The sequence below is a fragment of the Cydia pomonella genome, chromosome 7, assembly GCF_033807575.1.
Source record: "Cydia pomonella isolate Wapato2018A chromosome 7, ilCydPomo1, whole genome shotgun sequence".
Lineage (NCBI taxonomy): Eukaryota > Metazoa > Arthropoda > Insecta > Lepidoptera > Tortricidae > Cydia > Cydia pomonella.
Genome location: NC_084709.1, coordinates 2,050,772 through 2,070,872, shown reverse-complemented (window position 1 = coordinate 2,070,872; position 20,101 = coordinate 2,050,772). Strand labels below are relative to the sequence as shown.

The window sequence follows — 20,101 nt, the reverse complement described above, 5'->3', positions numbered from 1 at the left end:
ATGCCGTCTTATGGCGGTGCCGTCATTATTGCGGCCGTAATATTACGGACGCAAAAAGAATGTTCCTTCGATCACGGCCTTCTAGGAAACCGCGCCATTTTGTTTACATACACAACGCTCTTAGTGGCGTCATTTACTTACGGCCGCTTTATGAAGGAGTTAACAGAATTCAATAAAAACACGCCGTAGAAAGTACAAAGGACTAAAGCTAAGATTTAACTCGGTAACTTGCCAAAGATACACGGTCCAATTTTTCAGCACAATCTAGTAAATTGTCAATGTGGAATAAACAGAAGCGCCATAGCAAAGATAAAAAGAAAAGGTACCCTGAGGTGAGACGTCCCCGATTAATTCCCAAAAGGGACCTTTTGTTTACTATATCTCACGCGTGGATAAATCTCTAAGATACATTGGCTTCAGGGTTGTCAACTTGTCACCAACTTAAATTCATAAATAACGGATGCCAACGCGTTAAGTTCCTTTGCACCAGTGATTATTTAGTTTTATTTCTCTAATTATGTGAATTATTAGGTTGCCAGAGCCAATGAGGGTGCGGAGTGTTAGGATCGGAAACGCACCTCGACCTCTCGAGTTGCAAGCATCCATAGGCTACGGATACTGCTTACCATCAGACGAGCCGTATGCTTGTTTGCCACCGATGTAGTATAAACAAATACCCCTGCCAAACACTCGTCGAGTGGCATAGTATGTAGCGAGGAAAGTATATAGCCAGTCGCTGTTTAGCGATCTCTTCCAGACTTCTCTTATAATGAGTCGATATATTTTTGTTTTCGATTGATTGCTTGATTGATTGATTGTGTGTGCCCTATGCGTGCGTGAATTTCAACAAGACCTCGATGTCTTAATTTATTTATAATTATGATTACTCTTCTTCTAACCACTTTTAATTTCAATTTCAATTTTTTATTCATAAAATATTCATTTTACACGTCAATGACAAACAACATACGTAGTTAAATAGGTACATATTTATATTATTAAGTCAATAAGTATACAGTAGTTTAGCTTAACAGTTTAGTTGGTAATGATCCTACCTACGAAGCAGGAGGTTCCGGGTTCAAATCCCAGATACTTCCTACGTATAATATGTATATAAATATATATAATGTCGTCTAGTATCTACAGCACAAGCCTTATTGAGCTTAATGTGGGACTAAGCCGGTTTGTGTAAGATTGTCCTATTATATTTATTTATTTAACTACCTGTTAATTTTTTAGTACCTACCTATCTTACACACAGAAATAATTAATTTAGACTTGGCTCCGATGCGACGTCATTTTGATTTGGTGTGAAAACCGCAGCCAAATAACACTAGACCCTACTCATAGTGTTGTGTTCCTGCCGGTAAGTAAGGTTGACAGAGCTCAACGAGGGGGGGGGCGGTTTTAGGGTCGGCAACGCGCATGTAACTCCTCTGGAGTTGCAGGCGCCCATAGGCTACGGAGACTGCTTACCATCAGGCGGGCCGTATGCTTGTTTGCCACCGACGTAGTATAAAAAAAAACTCACCTGGACCAAATACCTACAACATAGTGAGAACCAGAAATAATAATATTGTTTTTTATTTATTATCAATTATTTTAATTTCTGCTATAATTAAGATAGTTTTTAAGACGTCTATGTGTTTAATGCCTGCGACAAAACAATTTATTTAATTATTTATTGATTATAGACAACCCTAACCGCACCAGACCAATGCCAACACAGACAACCCACCGCAATCGTTAAACAAATCCCAGTGGCTCCATTATTTGGCAAGTAATCATGGCTTCCATAAGATGTCGACCTAATTAGGTGACCCAGTTGCAGGCGTTTAACTCGAGCGGTTTATGACACTTCACCTTTACTGTCGTTTGGGTGACATTTCGGGTTTTGAGGTTGATTTGGCTTTTTTATTGTCTTTGGATTGTTCATTTGCCACAATGGCTTCTCTAAGTTGTTGAAATTGATTTAGAGTTTAATGGAAATTGGGGATCTACGTATATAGGTCTATATTTTTGTCATTAACCGATAAAAATTGTTTTATCCGAGGAGTAATCCTTGCAATTAAAACTTAAAATTGGCAGATTTTGTTTGTTTAAGTTTATAGAAATGGGTAATTTACACAATTATTTCATTCATGCGAATAGGGATGCATTATCCTAGCACAGGAGATATAAGACGCTTGTAAATTAAATACAAAGGTACAATATGAGGTTCTTAAAAAAAACTAGGTTTTTAAAGGGTTGGTAGGCATTTAACACCTGTAGACTTGCAGGCTTCCTAAGGCTACGGTGACTGCTTACCATCAAGCGGGTCACATTCTTTGTCACTGACGTGGTACAAAACTACTTTTTCTCAAACTTGCAATGAAATGTTGCCATGTCTTGCCTACTTCAAATTAGGTCCGGAAATACTACGTATTCGGTGCGATTGGTGAAGATGATATGTAAATGAATTGAAAGAAAGAAACAAATAAAGAAAATACATTTATTAAGGTCATAGGTAATTTGTACAAACATTTGACAAAACTGTAAAACAACACACACAACACAAATTACTTCAATGTTAAAAGGATCCCGACGCAGCATATTGCCATGGCAAGCCATGGCGCTGATTGCATACAGCCTTACACACCTAGGCCTCTTTTTGGCTGTGTATACCTACGAATAAAACAAATTGACTACATCTTTTTTTATCATTGCAAGTTTGAGAAAAGCATTATACAAATCTCGGCGAGAAACGGGGTTGCCAGCCGCGTATCCCTATCCAACTTCGCTACGTTCGGCCTTCTATATCTACTTGGCCTGCAACCTTCGTTTCCCGGCCGCTATAGTAATAATGAAAGATACCGAGATACACACAAAACTTATCAGTGTTCTTGTCCACAGAGAGCGATCCCAAGAGCACCAAGCGACATGGTGCTTCTGGCGCCGGCGGCGGCTCATCGTTGCTCTCCTAGCCTTTTTCGGCTTCTTCAACGTATACGCGCTTCGAGTCAACTTGTCCGTCGCCGTGGTCGCCATGACAGAGCCGGTGGAAACCAAGTTGGAGAACGGGACCGTTGTGTTTGTGAGTTTCTTCAGATATACTATGATTATATTGATTATGTCCTTCTTTAACGGCGTGCTGGTGTAGGCTCATTATGGCTCTGCTGGGGTACTTTGGCGTTTTCAACGTGTACGCTTTACGCGTTAATTTCTCCGTCGCCGTCGTCGCTAAGACGGAACCCGTAGAGATGAAGCTAGATAACGCAACTGTTGTGTTTGTCAGTTCCTTTAGACATATTATGATTAAGTATGTCCTTTTTTAACGGCGTGATGGTGTAGGCTCATTACGGCTCTACTGGCGTTATTCGGCTTTTTCAACGTGTACGCGTTATGCGTTAATTGATCCGTCGCCGTCGTCGGGTCGTCACCATGACGGAACCCGTAGAGACGAAGCTAGAAAACGGAAATGTTGTGTTTGTGAGTTTCTTCAGATATAATATGATTATGTCCTTCTTTGACGACGTGATGGTGTAGGCACATCATGGCTCTGCTGGCTTTCTTCGCCGTTTTCAACGTGTACGCGTTACGCGTTAATTTATCCGTCGCCGTCGTCGCTATGAGAGGCTGTGACAGATCACAGAACCGGTGGAAACTAAGTTGGAGAAAGGAACTATTGTGATTTGTGCCTAAGTAAGTATCGTGCGCTTTGGGAGTTCTTTTTTAGCGGCGTGCTGGTGTACAGTAATAGGTACCTATACAGATGCAATAATACCCGAACCTCGAACCCCATCACATTACATTTATAAGAAAGACTCGAATACCTTTTAACGCGATCATACTGCAACGTATTTCGCAAACCCCATGTCGTTACAATACATAAAATGTTTCAAGGGCCTATTCGAGGACAGTCATAAACTTTTATTAATGCCACCCTTTACTTAAGCGAAAATTGTACCTTACGACCCAGGCCGTAAGCGTCACCCGATTTTATATGACCCTAACTGACCTGACTGTAATTTATACTTAGTCCGATCTTTAACACAAGTGAATAAGATTCAATTTCGTTAGTTATTTTTGGAAAATTAATAAAGGATGTGCAAAATGTTGAATTTTAGCGATCGTAAAAATCAATCCATAATCAGAGATAGGTATTTTGTAGGCGTATATTAAAATATTGTTTGCTGTCATAAAATAAGCGAAGATGATACGTCACGTTGTATTTAAGTATGTATTTTTTAAATTAAGTATAAGTACCTAATAACATAAGTATAAACCCGCTCTCGGGTATTTACCCGGATATCATCTCTTACTGATTGGTTTAATTCATTATAGTTCACTAAAGCGTTTCGTAATGAAGTCATAATAGTTGAGTCGGGGGCCCATAGTAAAAAGTATGCAATTATAATTTGGTATACGAGTCTTAATTCAACCATTAAAGTCGACAAATAGAATTTACTTTCGGTTGCCAGCAGCTAATTTTGGTCCTCTATGTTCCAGATACCAGAATTCGACTGGAGCTCCCAGACCAAGGGTCTGGTGCTGTCATCGTTCTTCTACGGGTACCTGGTGACGCAGCTGCCCGGCGGCTGGCTCGCGGCTAAAATAGGAGGTAACAGGTTCGTTCCGACTGGCACATTATTAACTTATACCATCCACAATTTAATCTGAAGAGCCATAAGAACTGTCATCCAAAAAGCCGCTCCCATACAATAGATTTTACGCTCTCATTTTAAATCGACATGCTGAAATTTTACATATATACATACATATAATTATGTCTATTTCCAGGAGGGGTATATAGGTAGAGACCTCGGATTTCCACTTGCTACGATCCTGACATACCTCTTTCGCTTCCTTCCTTTTCATAACATTCCTTATAACTGCTCGCTGGATTAGGCTGCTCCTGATCTGGCCTTTCTTCAGGCTTTCCCCGATTTGATCAGAGAAAGTTCGCCGAGGTTGAAATTGTGTAACAAAGAAAATAGAGCGAGTAGGCCCCCCTTTTTAGGGTTCCGTAGCCAAATGGCAAAAAACGGAACCCTTATAGATTCGTCATGTCCGTCTGTCTGTCCGATTCTGTCACAGCCACTTTTTTCCGAAACTATAAGAGCTGTACTGTTCAAACTTAGTAAGTGGATGTATTCTATGAACCGCATTAAGATTTTCACACAAAAATAGAAAAAAAACAATAAATTTTGGGGGTTCCCCATACTTAGAACTGAAACTCAAAAAATCTTTTTTCATCAAACCCATACGTGTGGGGTATCTATGGATAGGTCTTCAAAAATGATATTGAGGTTTCTAATATCATTTTTTTCTAAAATGAATAGTTTGCGCGAGAGACACTTCCAAAGTGGTAAAATGTGTGTCCCCCCCCCCCCCCCCGTAACTTCTAAAATAACAGAATGAAAAATCTAAAAAAAATATATGATATACATTGCCATGTAAACTTCCACCGAAAATTGGTTTGAACGAGATCTAGTTAGTAGTTTTTTTTTAATACGTCATGAAGTTAAAAAAAATTTTTTTTTTTCAACATACCCATACATGTGGGGTATCTATGGATAGGTCTTAAAAAATGATATTAAGGTTTCTAATATCATTTTTTTCTAAACTGAATAGTTTGCGCGAGAGAACCTCCCAAAGTAAAAAAAAGTGTGTCCCCCCTGTAACTTCTAAAATAACAGAATGAAAAATCTAAAAAAAATATATGATATACATTACGATGCAAACTTCTAACAAAAATTGGTTTGAACGAGATCTAGTGAGTAGTTTTATGACGTATTAAAAAATACGTCATAAAATTAAAAAAAAAAATTTTTTCGTCAAACCCATACGTGTGGGGTATCTATGGATAGGTTTTCAAAAATGATATTTAGGTTCCTAATATAATTTTTTTCTAAAGTGAATAGTTTGCGCGAGAGACACTACCAAAGTGGTAAAATGTGTGTCCAAAGTGGTAAAATGTTGAACGAGATCTAGTAGTTTAAGTAGTTTTTTTTAATACGTCATAAAGGAACCCTTCATGGGCGAGTCCGACTCGCACTTGGCCGCTTTTTTAAATATCTATCGTTAAATTTAAACAACACAATTATTTTGCAGTGGCGCTAGTGAGCACGTTGATGGGCTCTTAAGAGGCTGTCAATACCTAAAGCGCGCACACTGTCTATTTGTATCGGAGTAAATGAGATAGCACTGTCGCATGTTACTGGGCCTGGGCAAGGGAATAATAAGAAAATTATTTAAATAAAAAATTGTGGATTATTAGTGTAATATTTTACTCGTTAGCGGTTTAGATATAAATGTTTTGAAATTGTGATTTTAATTGCAGACCCATAGGTCAAAACAATAAAGACATAGAACCGTTTAATTGTGATTTTAAGACCAATCTTTGCAATTATTTTCTATCGAGCCGATTTCGTTCAATCATGTATCGAGTACAACCACGGTCTTTGAAATATAATTAATATGAACATATATTTTTCTTACTTGACTAAAACAAATAGTCTTTCTTAAAAAACTGTTTAAGTAACATCAATTTCAAGGACATTGGGTGTTGACAGCCCCTTAAAGGTCCATTAGTAACATGAACCGCTTAGAACAGTAACGGAACCATGTATCATTAATCAGATCGCATTTTGGTCAATCAATTAGTATCTTGGCTCAAAATATGCGGCTCCGAATGGTCTTAGTTCAGTGAACCGTGCGGAATTCCTGCCCGGTGTAATGACCTTTCGTGGATCGGAACAAAGGTACAGTCAGCGTCGATATTAGTAGCGATGAATGGCGTTATTCATGTCTAACGAACCGTTAATAATCGTTTGTACCTATCCGCCATTTTGACATTTATGTTTCTTAGAAAGAACAGAAATAATACATTGTGCAACGAGGGGGGTAAGTGAAATAATGTACTAGAGTCTATATATTCAAGACGGCCGCAGACTGGAGTGAGGTAAAGACTCGAGTAACAATATTCTTACCCCCGGACTGCCCCGAGGTTAATGTTTATCACACTTGCGAGGAGGTTCTAAATTTTAAGCGAAATAATTCTGAATAATTCAAAAATTGTCCGCCATATTGTCATGTTTTGACAGCGTACGCATCGAAGGCACAGACCTTTCCGACATTCAGCCACAATTGAAAATTGTGTAAAATTAATTTAAACGGCTTTTAAATTAAATAATCAAATTAAATATTTTTTAAACATTAAAAAAATATACTAAATTATAAACGTTAATATTTTAAAAGCAAAACTAATTTATATCTAGGTAATTAGTATGAAATTGTAACAAAAAAAAACTATAATTCCCTAGGGAGTTCTAGATTTTTTTCACAATCCATAACTCCCGCGGGAACAATGTAGGCCTTTGTCCTTCAGCACGCCTGCATGAAATAAGATCTTTTTCGAGCAAGTGTGATGAAAAAAGTATCAAAGCTATGTATTTTGAAAGCGGTTGCTAAGTTTTAAAACGATGTTTTTTTAAATTAAGTTACTTTCTCTCTATAAACGTGTATATACACTTGCCTTAAGGCTTGTTTACATAATTATTGATTAGTGTTAAGTATGAGTTAATGCATTTGCTACTAAACGTAGGTACAGTCGGCATCAGATATATCGGAGCGGCCGAGGTGTTCACAAATATCTGACCACGCACTCTAATGTTTGTGAGCTCCTTCGCCGCTCTGATATATCCGACTGTACTATCGCGGACGATCGATACTCGAAATGATATTGATATGTCAAACTTTTCAAATGTTTGGTGTAAGTTGTCACGCCCTTGTTATAACAATGCAGCATTTAATCACTTTTTACGAAAAAAAATTGAAAATGAACTATGCCATATGCCATTCAGTTTTCTTAAATGTACTTAGCCATACCCCGTAGTTAACAGATTTAAAGAAAAAAAAACACGTAAAACTACGTATCAAAAATACTCTTTTTCTTTCTTAACTGTCCCGGCATTTTGCCAGAGTTTGGAAACCTGGGGTCCGCTAGGCAACCTAACCCCAAACATTTGCACAGGCACTAGTTTTTACGAGTTCCATGTGACCTTCTAACCCAGAAATTAAACAAGGCCGTATATACGGATACGATAAGGCTCTTTTTTTTCACAAAATTTATCACCACAACCTTAACACCGACGCGAGAAAAATACTAATTGTAAAACGTTACAAATCAAATCCTAATTAACGTTATTAATTATTTATCATTCAAAAACATAATCTAAAAGTCAATTCTACTGACTGACTCTAACGTGAGAATTAATTCAAAATGTGCATCAATTTAGTTTTTTTTTTTTTTTTTTTAATGGTAGAGGAGGCAAACGATCAGACGGATCACCTGATGGTAAGCGATTACCGCCGCCCATGGAAACCTGCAACACCAGAGGGGCTGTAAGTGCGTTGCCGGCCTTTAAGATGGGAGTACGCTCTTTAGTACTTTGCCACTCTATGGCTTTCTCGTCAGTTTATGAAGGACAAAGAGCCTTCACGAGCTGGTGTGGTGAAAAGATATATCCTCTATTTTAAAAACTAATAGAGAGTGGCAGAAAGGTACTGTCAAGGGATTTGATTTCTGTCTGTACTGTTTCGTACGTAATATGAGATTGGAGGTCCGCGCCACGCCGGCGTGCCGTCGCCGCCGCCGGATCGTCAGTCACGCCGATCTCAAAAATTTTAGACTACATTTTAAATGTTCAAACTGCGGCGCGGTGCGCGACGCGTGTTCAATATCACTTGGCCATGGCCTAGGCCAGCGATATTGTACGAAAAATCTATTACCGACGCCTGTTTTTTAAGCGCGAGCAACGCAGTATTTCGCAGCCTGTTACGAACGTAAAAACAATATCTCTACGCAAATTTTGAGAAAAATAGTAAATTTTTATTTCCTTAAAACGATGACTTTCAACATACCATTGGCCTTTTTTATGTGTTTGTCATTCATTCATCGTGACTCCTGTTCTACTCATTTCCTCAAAGGTTAACTGAACGGGATGCCGTACAGGGATAAGTTCACCTTTGTTGTATTTAATTTACACTGTGTTTTTCGTGTTTTTATTTTTATGTACCATAAAGTACACAATATGTTTGTGCACGTATAGTGGAGCCGTTAACCACGTATAGTGGGTTGAATTTTATCGACAAATCACCCCCCATACCGATGTTTTTTCTCAAACATTTTAAAAATGCACCCCTTCAAAGTTTTATGGCGCCAACCACGACTGCACTTGGTTAATATACCATTGTCGATAAAATTCATCGTACTACACATGGTTAACGGCTCCACTATACGTGCACAAACACATTGTATACATACACACATACATACCTTCACGCCGGCGGCGCCGCGCCGCACCGGGTACAAATGCCGGCGCGCCGCCGCCGGTGTATTGGGCTGCGACGCAGCCCTATAAAGGTCCCTATCCCTATATATATGAGATCCCTAGAGGCTTCCATATTGATTGTTACTGTGACAAGTTACGAAATAACACATAATTGAAATTCCTTGTACTTTAGGTGCGTTGTTATTTCCGCTATTATAGGTGCAGACTGTGCAGTCTAATATTGATAGTGATTTATCTATTGGACCTCTCGTTACCCTTTTCAAAGTCACGTCACAGCTGGGTACCTGTTTAGTGTCACTGTCCTGTCACTACCTTGAGTTATTTAAGGACATTTCAAAAATGTTGCTATTTATTTGGCACTTAGGTTAAAGGTATCACTATTCAGAATAGCTTAGCAAATAAATATAACTACCTGTATTCGGTGGTGGCCGAGTGGATATGACGTCCGACTTTCAATCCGGAGGTCGCGGGTTCAAACCCTGGCTCGTACCAATGAGTTTTTCGGAACTTATGTACGAAATATCATTTGATATTTACAACTAGCTTTTCGGTGAAGGAAAACATCGTGAGGAAACCTGCATACATCTGCGAAGAAATTCAAATGTGTATGTGAAGTCCCCAATCCGCATTGGGCTAGCGTGGGGACTATAGCCCGAGCCCTCTCGCACACGAGAGGAGGCCTGTGCCCAGCAGTGGGACGTATATAGGCTGAATTATTATTATTATATACCTGTAATCGGTTGGGGATGTTTTACGAGCTTTTATTTAACTTTTCAAGTTAAATTCGACCCACTTCCCATTATTCGATTGAGCTGAAACTTCACATACATAATGTAAGTTGGTCTGATTGTGGACACAGGAGGGGAGGTGGCCATAGGAACTTTGTTACGAGTGAATGAACGAAATTTATTTATTCCAGAAAAGTTATTTCCATATACATTATAAAACAGAGCAACCTAATTGTGTTTGGGTTTGACGGGTTTGTTAGAATTGAATTGTCTCGATCAGTATTAGTTGTTTGTTGAATGAAAAGTACAGTTGGCAAAAAAAATATTTTAATACAAATGAAATTTTTGAGAAAAATCTGATTGCTATACGTTACTTTTCCATGTTTTCAGAATGTTCGCCATTGGGATAGGAGCCACATCCCTACTGACGTTGTTCACTCCCCCACTGGCACACACTAGTACCTCACTCTTAATAGCAGTGAGGGTAGTTGAGGGACTTTTTGAGGTAAGTTGGTTAATTATTAATCTGGTTTTCTGGAAATAACTAGTCGAATAGTTAATTTTCACTCTGACCCCATTTTGAGTCCCGTTTTGCAGTTTTTTAGGAAAACAGTTGGAATTACAATAATATAATCAATAGTTCACCTTATTTACAATAACAATATACATAATGGATATATACAGAGGATTACTATAACTAGCTTATATCTAAAATAGGCCCTTGAGGCATTGTATCAAGGATGCTGGCGGCATTTCGTTGTATCGCAATACTGATACGTTGTGCGAGGAAGCCGCCGGCTCTTCGGTCACCAGTTACGTCAACCAGACGTTTCGCGATTTTTCCAAAAAACTTATGCGCGCTGGGACCCCATGGACCTAGAGTTTCAACGCCAAATGGTACTCTCTACCGAGGCTCTCGTTGGAGGTGGGCCGGTGCCAGTGTGTCTACGCAGGTAGCATCCCACACTAACATCCGTCCCAAGCTCCAAGGAACTAAGGACAATTAAGCCCCTTCGGAGACCTTTAGGTCGATTACAGGTAACTAGGAAAACGTACAACACGTCCTGAGCGAGTTCTGCGTTCAGTCTTTGCTGGTTGTGGCGCTACGAGCTGCTGATCAGAAACTGGACTAGGATCGGGTTCGCTTAGCATGTACGCGGGCTTGAGCCGGTCGATGGAGACATTATTTGGCTTACCTTTAATAAGGATCTTGAAAAACTTGTCTCCCCGTTCAACTACCTGATAAGGCCCAGTATACGTAGGTTGCAGGGGCTTTCGCACGGCATCGTTACGTAGAAACACATGCGTGGACGTAGTCAGGTCTTTATGAACAAACACTTTACGCGAACCATGGCGAACCACTGGTGAAGGCTGTAATTTGCGCATTATAAGCTGCAAGCGAGAGAGGAAGTCTGTGTAGTCAACTGGCGCATCTTGACCCGAGGATTCAAAGAAATCCCCTGGCAAGCGCAGTTGCTGGCCGTACACATATTCCGCGGTGGAAGCGGCTAAATCGTCCTTCCATGCCGTCCTGATTCCTAAAAGAACCAGAGGCAGGACTTCAACCCAATCCTCGCTCGCATGGCATTTAATGGCAGCCTTCATCTGTCTATGGAATCGCTCCAGCATGCCATTCGCTGCAGGGTGGTAGGCAGTCGTCTGTATGTGCTCAGCTCCGATGGACTTCGCCAAGCGCCGGAAAGTCTCGGAAATAAACTGCCTCCCCCTATCCGTTGTTATACGCTTGGGGCATCCGAATCGCGACACCCACCCGGAGAAAAATGCTTGAGTGACGGTTTCTGCTTTAATGTCAGAAATTGGCATCACCTCAGGCCACCTTGTAAAGCGGTCCAATGCCGTCAGGCAGTACTGGAATCCCTGTGAAAACGGCAACGGACCGACCAGGTCAATGTGCACGTGTGCAAAACGCTCTGTCTCGGTCGCAAACGACATTACAGGCGAGTGCACATGCCTTGACACTTTGCATCGCTGGCAGTGTTGACAAGCTCTAGACCAATTGTGGCAGTCTTTATTTACCCCAGGCCAGACATATCGCTGAGCCACAAGCTTCGTCGTAGCCTTAGCGCTAGGATGACTAAGTCCATGTATCGAGTCGAAAGCTTGTCGACGGAACTCAGGAGTCAGATAGGGACGAGCCATTGGTCCTGATGTGTCACAATAAACTGCAGCGTCACCAGCTGTACCAGGAACAACCAACCTTTTAAGCTGCAATGACGATCCGGTCTTTAGCAACTGCTGGAACTCAGCATCGCGTTCCTGAGCAGAAGCTAACGCATTGTAGTCAATAGCCTTGCCGCTGATTGCATCGACAGGACGAGAGAGTGCGTCGGCGACCACGTTCTCCTCACCTGCTATGTGGCGGATGTCGGTGGAAAACTGCGCAAGGAAATCCAAGTACCGAAACTGGCGAGGTGAGCACTTATCCAAGGGTTTGCTAAAGGCATACACGATTGGTTTGTGATCGGTGTAGATTCTGAACGGCTTCAGCTCCAGCATATGACGAAAGTACTTGACAGACTCGTAAATTGCGAGTAACTCGCGGTCGTACGGGCTGTACTTGCGCTGGGCTGGGTTCAGCTTACGCGAGAAAAAACCCAGTGGTTCCCACGTGTTATCTACCAATTGTTGTATCACACCACCGATCGCTATGTCCGAGGCGTCACTGACCAGAGCCAGTTCAGCATTCGGACGTGGATGGCCAAGAAGTGTAGCCTCACCTAGACTCGCCTTGCAAGCCTCGAAAGCTGCGTTGAGGTCAGCATTCCACTCAATCTTAGCAGAGCTCTTGCAGTGATGACCGACCAACAAACCATTTAGCGGTGCCTGTTTCTGGGCTGCGTGCGGTAGAAAACGCCGATAAAAATTCAGCATGCCCAAGAAACGACGGAGTGCCTTGATGTTGGTGGGGCGAGGGAAGTCCATGATGGCCTTCACCTTCTCAGGCAAGGGTGACGTGCCTGAGCTGGAGATGCGATGGCCAAGGAATGTAACCTCAGCTTCACCAAATACGCACTTCGCGGTGTTTATTAGAACACCATGCTCACGCAGTCGCTCGAATACTTGCCTAAGGTGCTTCTCATGCTCGGTCGCGCAAGAAGATGCCACGAGAATGTCATCTAAATACGGGAAGCAGAATTCCAGGTCCCCGAGGATCTCGTCAATGAACCGCTGGAAAGTCTGCGCGGCATTGCGTAACCCGAACCCCATAAAGCTGAACTCGAACAACCCAAACGGCGTCGTTATGGCTGTTTTAGCAATGTCATCCTTAAACACCGGTATCTGGTTGTAGGCACGAACCAGGTCCAATGTGCTAAAAATCTGACAGCCGTGTAAGTTGTGCGAGAAATCGGCAAGATGCCTAACAGGATACCTATCTGGTATGGTGCGGGCGTTCAACGCGCGATAGTCGCCGCAAGGCCGCCAGCCGTTGTTCTTTTTGGGGACCATGTGAAGAGGCGACGACCAGGGGCTATCGGAGCGACGTGCTATACCTGTACGCACCATATCGTCGAACTCCTGCTTGGCTATTTTGAGCCGCTCTGCGTCCAACCGTCTAGGACGACAGTACACCGGCGGACCAGGGGTGGTACGGATATAGTGAACCGTATTGTGCTTCACGGTTCGCTCCGTCGGGTCACCCACAGGTCTCGTAATTTCAGGAAACTGCTGCAGTATTTCGTGATACGCCGTTGTACCTGCAATCGACTTAATGCTGCTCACAGAGCAAGAAGAGGCTGAATAAGCACGAGCAGTAAGCAGAGTACAATAATCTATAAGCCGCTTATGCCTAACATCTATTACCAGATTATAGAAAGCTAAAAAATCTACGCCGATAATAGGCTTTGTAACTTCGGCCAAGATAAAACGCCAATGAAAAGCACGGCGTAAGCCAAAATCAAGCGTAAGACTAATTGAGCCATAAGTAGGTATAGGGGTACCATTAGCAGCAAACAATTGATATTTATCTTTAGTGCGGTACTGAGGATTTACAGAAGTAAAAGGAAAAACACAAAGATCAGAGCCACTATCTACTAAAAATGTCAGTTTAGTGTTCTTATCGGTGACGAAGAGACGACCTGGGGAAACCTGGCAATCACTCGTCGTCATTAGTGACCGCCGCTGGCATTTCCCTCGGTCCAGCTGCACGGCGCGCGACACTTAGTTGCACGGGGGCCGAATCTGTCATGGTACCAGCATCTGCCGTTGTCCCCCGCGCGACTCCTTGAGCGAGAGCTGAGACGTCCCCTGGAGCGCGAGCGCGATGTAGCTCGCCCACGGGAATTTCCAGTCGTTAAGGCAGCTACTTGCCGCACAAGGTCATCTATACGGCGGTTGAGACGTTCCTCCATAGGGCTCGGTGCAGATGACGGCACGGGAACAGGAACAGCTGACCCAGAAGCTTCCGCAACGTGAGGTGTGTGTACCACAATGTCATTCACTCGGTCGGCCAGCGCGGCAACCTTGTCCAAACTGGCATCTGACATTGTAGCAATAACGGTTTGCACATGCGGCGGTAAACGTTTAGCCCATATGCTTCGCAAAAAGTCGTCCGATAAGTCGGTACCGGCCAGGTCACGTAGGTGTCGTAAAAACTGCGAGGGCTTACGATTACCCAGTTCAGCTTGAGACACCAACTCCTCCACCCGCTTGTCCTTGGACACGGACAATCTGTAAACCAGCTCAGATTTTAATTTATCGTATTTTTCCGTCGCCGGTGGCTTGGTAATTATGTCCTTGACCTCCGCTGCATATTTATGCTCGAGGTTGCTGACGACATGGTAAAACTTGGTCGAGTCGGACACAATATTCGCCAAACTAAACTGTCCCTCCAACTGGGCAAACCACAAAGCCGGTTCCTCGGCCCAAAATGGCGGAACTTTAACGCCAACTGCACTAACGGTCGAATCCAATGTCCTCGGCAAACTAACAACCGGTGGAGTAGACGTAGTATTAGTATCACTTGCCGTCGTTGGCATGATAACTTATTCCGCACTTTATTATAGCGATCAAAGTTCACACAGATACTATAACACTGCACTTTACTCAGTTCTAACATCTAACACGGAAGAAAGAAAATAGCACAGAGCACCGTAGAAGAAGAAATACAGAAAAGTACACATAAAACGTAATTGAAATGCAAGTGAGAGCGATCGGCCTGCGCGCAGCCTCCCGGCGTCAAGTATCGGATATGACTGGGTTGGCTAGGAAAACCGAGCGCGCACGAATGCGCCCGAAGATTGGACCGTTACTTTTGGGTACAACGCGCGGCGCGGAAGCGCGGCGCGCAGGCAACTAACATTGACAACAAAAACGATTTAAACATACTTACATAATATGTGTTGCTACAATGTCATTAAGCGACGCATGTCTTAAAAAACGACCTGCACTTTTTTGTCAAGATAATCCATGGTGTCCCAGTCGGTCCACGTCCGTGCCACAAGAGTATAAATGTGGCGTACATACCGAAACCCCGAGTCGGAAACCAGTCGCCAGTCGTAGGGAAGTCGGATTCAAGAAAGTACCAGCATTAGGTGAAGGATGGGCATGGAGCCAGGAGCCGGCTTCCCGGGCTCCGACCGCCAAAAGTCTCGCGTGATCTGGACCTGTATAGTTGTTTAGAAGAATATTGTAAATTAAATCACAGTAAATATTATACCAGCTCCTTTGTGATTTGGGTTGTCTGCAAATTGTTTGCCCGGGCAAGCAATTTGAAAAGCATTTTTAGCATCCTAAAAGCCCGCAATCTCAGTTTGTGAGCAAAGCCCTTAAGATATTTCCTATGAAATTACCAATAAACGAAATGTTCTCCATCAAATCCAAATGTCATCCAAAATGAAACACAAAAATTTTCACTACACCGACGCGAGGAAAATACTATTACTTAGCACGATGGGTTAAACTACAACTCTGTCCCCTTGTAAAACAAATAAATATTGTGTGTTTGTTTATTTCGTCAATATATTTTATCATATTTTCAGGGTGTCACCTACCCCTGCATCCACGCAGTATGGTCCCGCTGGGCGCCGAGCGAAGAGCGCGCTCGGCTAGCAACGTTCGCCTTCAGCGGCAGCTACGCGGGCACCGTCGTATCCATGCCTATATGTTCACTACTGGCACACTATACGGGCTGGCCTGGCATATTCTACGTGTTCGGTAACTATTGTCACATTATGTATGATCAGCTACGCCGGCACCGTCGTGTCCATGCCGATATGTTCACTACTGGCACACTATACGGGCTGGCCTGGCATATTCTACGTGTTCGGTAACTATTGCCACATTATATATGATCCGCTACGCCGGCACCGTCGTGTCCATGCCGATATGTTCACTACTGGCACACTATACGGGCTGGCCTGGCATATTCTATGTGTTCGGTAACTATTGTCACATTATATATGATCAGCTACGCCGGCACCGTCGTGTCCATGCCGATATGTTCACTACTGGCACACTATACGGGCTGGCCTGGCATATTATATGTGTTCGGTAACTATAATTATACAATGCATGCTCTAATAGTCTAAATATTGGCTTTAGCAGTAGCTATGTCTTGTAAAGTTTAATGATTAAGCAGATTAAGTAGACTTAACACGTCTATACTTAGTACAAAATTTATCGATTTTTATGCTTTATGTGCAGGTATAATGGGACTGGTGTGGACAACAATTTGGTGGTTGGTGGTAAAAGAGTCCCCAGAAAAGGACCCCCGGATATCCCCTGCGGAATTAAAATACATACAGGTATTTCAAAGCCAGTTCGGGATTGGTTTAAATACATTTTGATTTTGCAGCCTAACACATATATTTTTCAGGACTCCCGAGGTACACAAGCTATCGAAGGGTCCAAGATCAAGCATCCTTGGCGGGCCATGTTGACCTCCGGGCCAGTTTGGGCCATAGTTATGGCCCATTTCAGTGAGAACTGGGGGTTCTACACGCTTCTAACGTTCCTGCCTACATTTATGCAAGGTAATAAAAAAATATTATCAAATTTAATTCATAATTAGCGGAGCAATTGCGTAATAGTAGTTTATGTGACTGCTACATAATGGCATTAAAACACAGATGTGGGTTTAAGAAACGAACGAAGTGAGTTCCTTAAAAGGACCACACGAGTGTTTTAATGCCTAATTATGTAGAGTTACATACACTATTTGTCTATTTCATCTACACACATATTATAAACTTTCTATGATATATTCACTAACCTAAATTACATCGTTGCTCTTTTGGCAGAACTCACGGATATGTGGCGGCGTCGCCGAAATATCTTTTCCTACTCCTCTACTGTTATCTGTCATTTATGCATTCATTAACACGAATATAAGAACATACATAAAAGAATTCAAGAAAAGTCTATATTGTCTATTCCTCATAAAAGCTCTTGTGCTTTTATAAGCTATAACGTTACTGCGATTAATGGCTACCAACCTAACAAACTTACAAAATATTCATTTGGTTGCATAGTAAAAATAATTACTTCATAAGTCAGTAACACGCATGTTACACCCGTAATATAGCAACACCCATAGACTAGGAAGACCGCTTAGCGTTGCTTGTTAGTCTCCGTAGGCTACGGTGGCCAAAATTGAGAAAAAACTGCCCAAAAATTTAATTTAGCAAGTAGCAAGTACCAGGGCCTCATGAGTTACGAGGAGGTGTCGCCGACCGGCCGGGCGTGTAACAAGGTATGCTCGCGCGTCTTGGCTATATACTTTTGCTGTAATTTGTTTACCTAAATTAAGATTTATTTTTGTTGTCTCGTAGGAAAAATATTAATTGTATGCAACGTTGTATAAGTAGGTCAAAAAATTCTCGTGGCGTATACAACTGTTACATAAAATACTATTATCTCTAATTTTAAACGAAACTTTTGCTATAGTTACTTTTAAAACAAAAAATCAAACTCATTATATACTAAAAACTAATTAAAAGATAAACTGTACGTCAAATGGCGGTAAATTAAAACTGTTTATGTAACACATTCGTAGTTTTTAGGGTGCCGTACCCAAAGGGTCAAACGGGACCCTATTACTGAGACTTCGCTGTCCGTCTGTCACCAGGCTGTATCTCATGAACCGTGATAGCTAGACAGTTGAAATTTTCACAGATGATGTATTTCTGTTGCCGCTATAACAACAAATACTAAAAAGAGAATAAAATAAATATTTAAGGGGGGCTCCCATACAACAAACATATTTTTTTTGCCGTATTTCCGACTTCCAACTCGCACTTGCCCTATTTTTTTTTAATTCAGAGACAAACTAGAGTCAGGGGCCTAATTCCGTATAGTTCAAGTTAACATGCGAGATTTGTCAAAGATGTATGCAATTTACATTTCATGTCGAACAAAAAGGCATCTCTGATATTAGAATAGAGGTCGAATCGAATTGCTTTTTTTCAGAGATTTTCGTAATTTGAATTTCATTACCAAATCAATTTTGATGTAGTAATGAAGCTATTACAACATGTTCACATATAAGAAATTTGTTATAACAAAACAGTTTATCTTAATGTTGGCCATTATTTACGGATTTTTAATTAATTTTTAGTAGGTTTATGATATGTGTGTATATAGATAAACTAATAAACATACCCAATTCCATCTTATTGTAAAGTAGGTTAAAAACAGGCAAAAGGCAGGTCATATTGACCTTTGGGTCTGTGTGAGCACCCGAATAAATAATAGTACTACCTTACAGAAATAATACTTCCCACAATACCGAAGTTTGACAGCGATTCAGGAACTAATCATGATGTCTCTTTCTAATGTATGGCACTATCCCTTTCTGCTATTTAGGGTCGTCAAAATTCAAGTAGACTTATCTGTGGTTGTGCACGCAAAGGGACGTCAAGTTGTGCCAACCCTAATAATTGCTCGGAGCAATTCCAAGCCGAGAATGCCCGAACGCCTTAGTGTCTCCCCACTGCCATAGATACTATGTTAACCTCTCATAGATTAAAAACCCCATTTTGATGACACAATCTTCTAACATTTCTGAGTTTGAGTTGTCACTTCCTGCACAGGCGCGGATACAAGGGGGGGGCCATAGGGGCAATGGCCCCCCCCTAAAACCCTGGCTCTCACATTACTAAATTGAGTAAAATTTTTTTTACCTTATTTTCTGTGCAAAAATATATGATTTTCTCAAAATGGCCCCCCCCTAAGCCAAATCTTGTATCCGCGCCTGTTCCTGCAAATCTATTCCCAGTCCACTATAATTTGGATTTTTTTACAAGCTTTTATTTACTTTCACCTGACCATTGTCTGTTCGTAAAAAAATTTTGCCCACTTCCCGGTTTCCGATGAAGCTGAAAATTTGCATACATATGTAAGTCGGGTGACAATGCAATATTATGGTACCATCGAGCTGATCTGATGATGGAGACAGGAGGTGGCCATAGGAACTCTGTGATAAAACAACGTAACCTAATTGTGTTTGGGGTTTTTAGAATTGTCTCGATGAGTATTAGTTACTTGTGGAAAGAAAAGTACAATCAGCGATAAAAGCTTGGACCAAAAATGAAATTCTTGCCAAAAACTTATTAAATCGAGAGTGAATAGACATCTTTTAGGTAAGCATTTTCCATTCTAGACTGCATCGGCACTTACCATCAGGTGAGATTGTGGACAAATGATAAATAAAAAAGTTTCTAAAAAACCTCACATTAATTAATTTTGTATTTTTTCCATATTTTGTTTTTGTGTTATTTCTACTCAGAATCAGAAGCTTTTTCGATCCTAACGCGTGGCTCGTAATCGTGAACCTTATCGGAAAGCACGAAGGTTCATATTGGGCTGTAGCCGCTTGGCTTGTAGCAGGTTGACGACAAAAAATGTTTTTTCTTCTCGTCGACTAAAGGAAAAACTAAACTAAGACTAAGGTGGACGAAGGTGGTGGAATAAAGATTTCGTGTACCAAACTATAGTTGCGTACTTTTCATGTAGCCCACTCAACTATAAGATTCATTTCGATACGCTAAAATTGACGAATCACGAGCCGCCGTGCTCCCA

General features: G+C 41.6%; 1 protein-coding gene across 2 annotated transcripts in view; it reads left to right on the top strand.

Annotated features, from left to right (window-relative positions):
- LOC133519574 (vesicular glutamate transporter 1) overlaps positions 1 to 20,101 on the top strand; it is a 77,244-nt gene that overhangs the window by 46,206 nt on the left and 10,937 nt on the right. For both annotated transcript variants that reach the window (XM_061853586.1, XM_061853585.1), the window contains exons 2-7: positions 2,893 to 3,073; positions 4,489 to 4,607; positions 10,454 to 10,568; positions 16,063 to 16,237; positions 16,727 to 16,827; positions 16,899 to 17,055. In XM_061853586.1, coding sequence (XP_061709570.1) covers positions 2,893 to 3,073; positions 4,489 to 4,607; positions 10,454 to 10,568; positions 16,063 to 16,237; positions 16,727 to 16,827; positions 16,899 to 17,055 — 848 coding nt within the window. The remainder of the gene's footprint in view (positions 1 to 2,892; positions 3,074 to 4,488; positions 4,608 to 10,453; positions 10,569 to 16,062; positions 16,238 to 16,726; positions 16,828 to 16,898; positions 17,056 to 20,101) is intronic.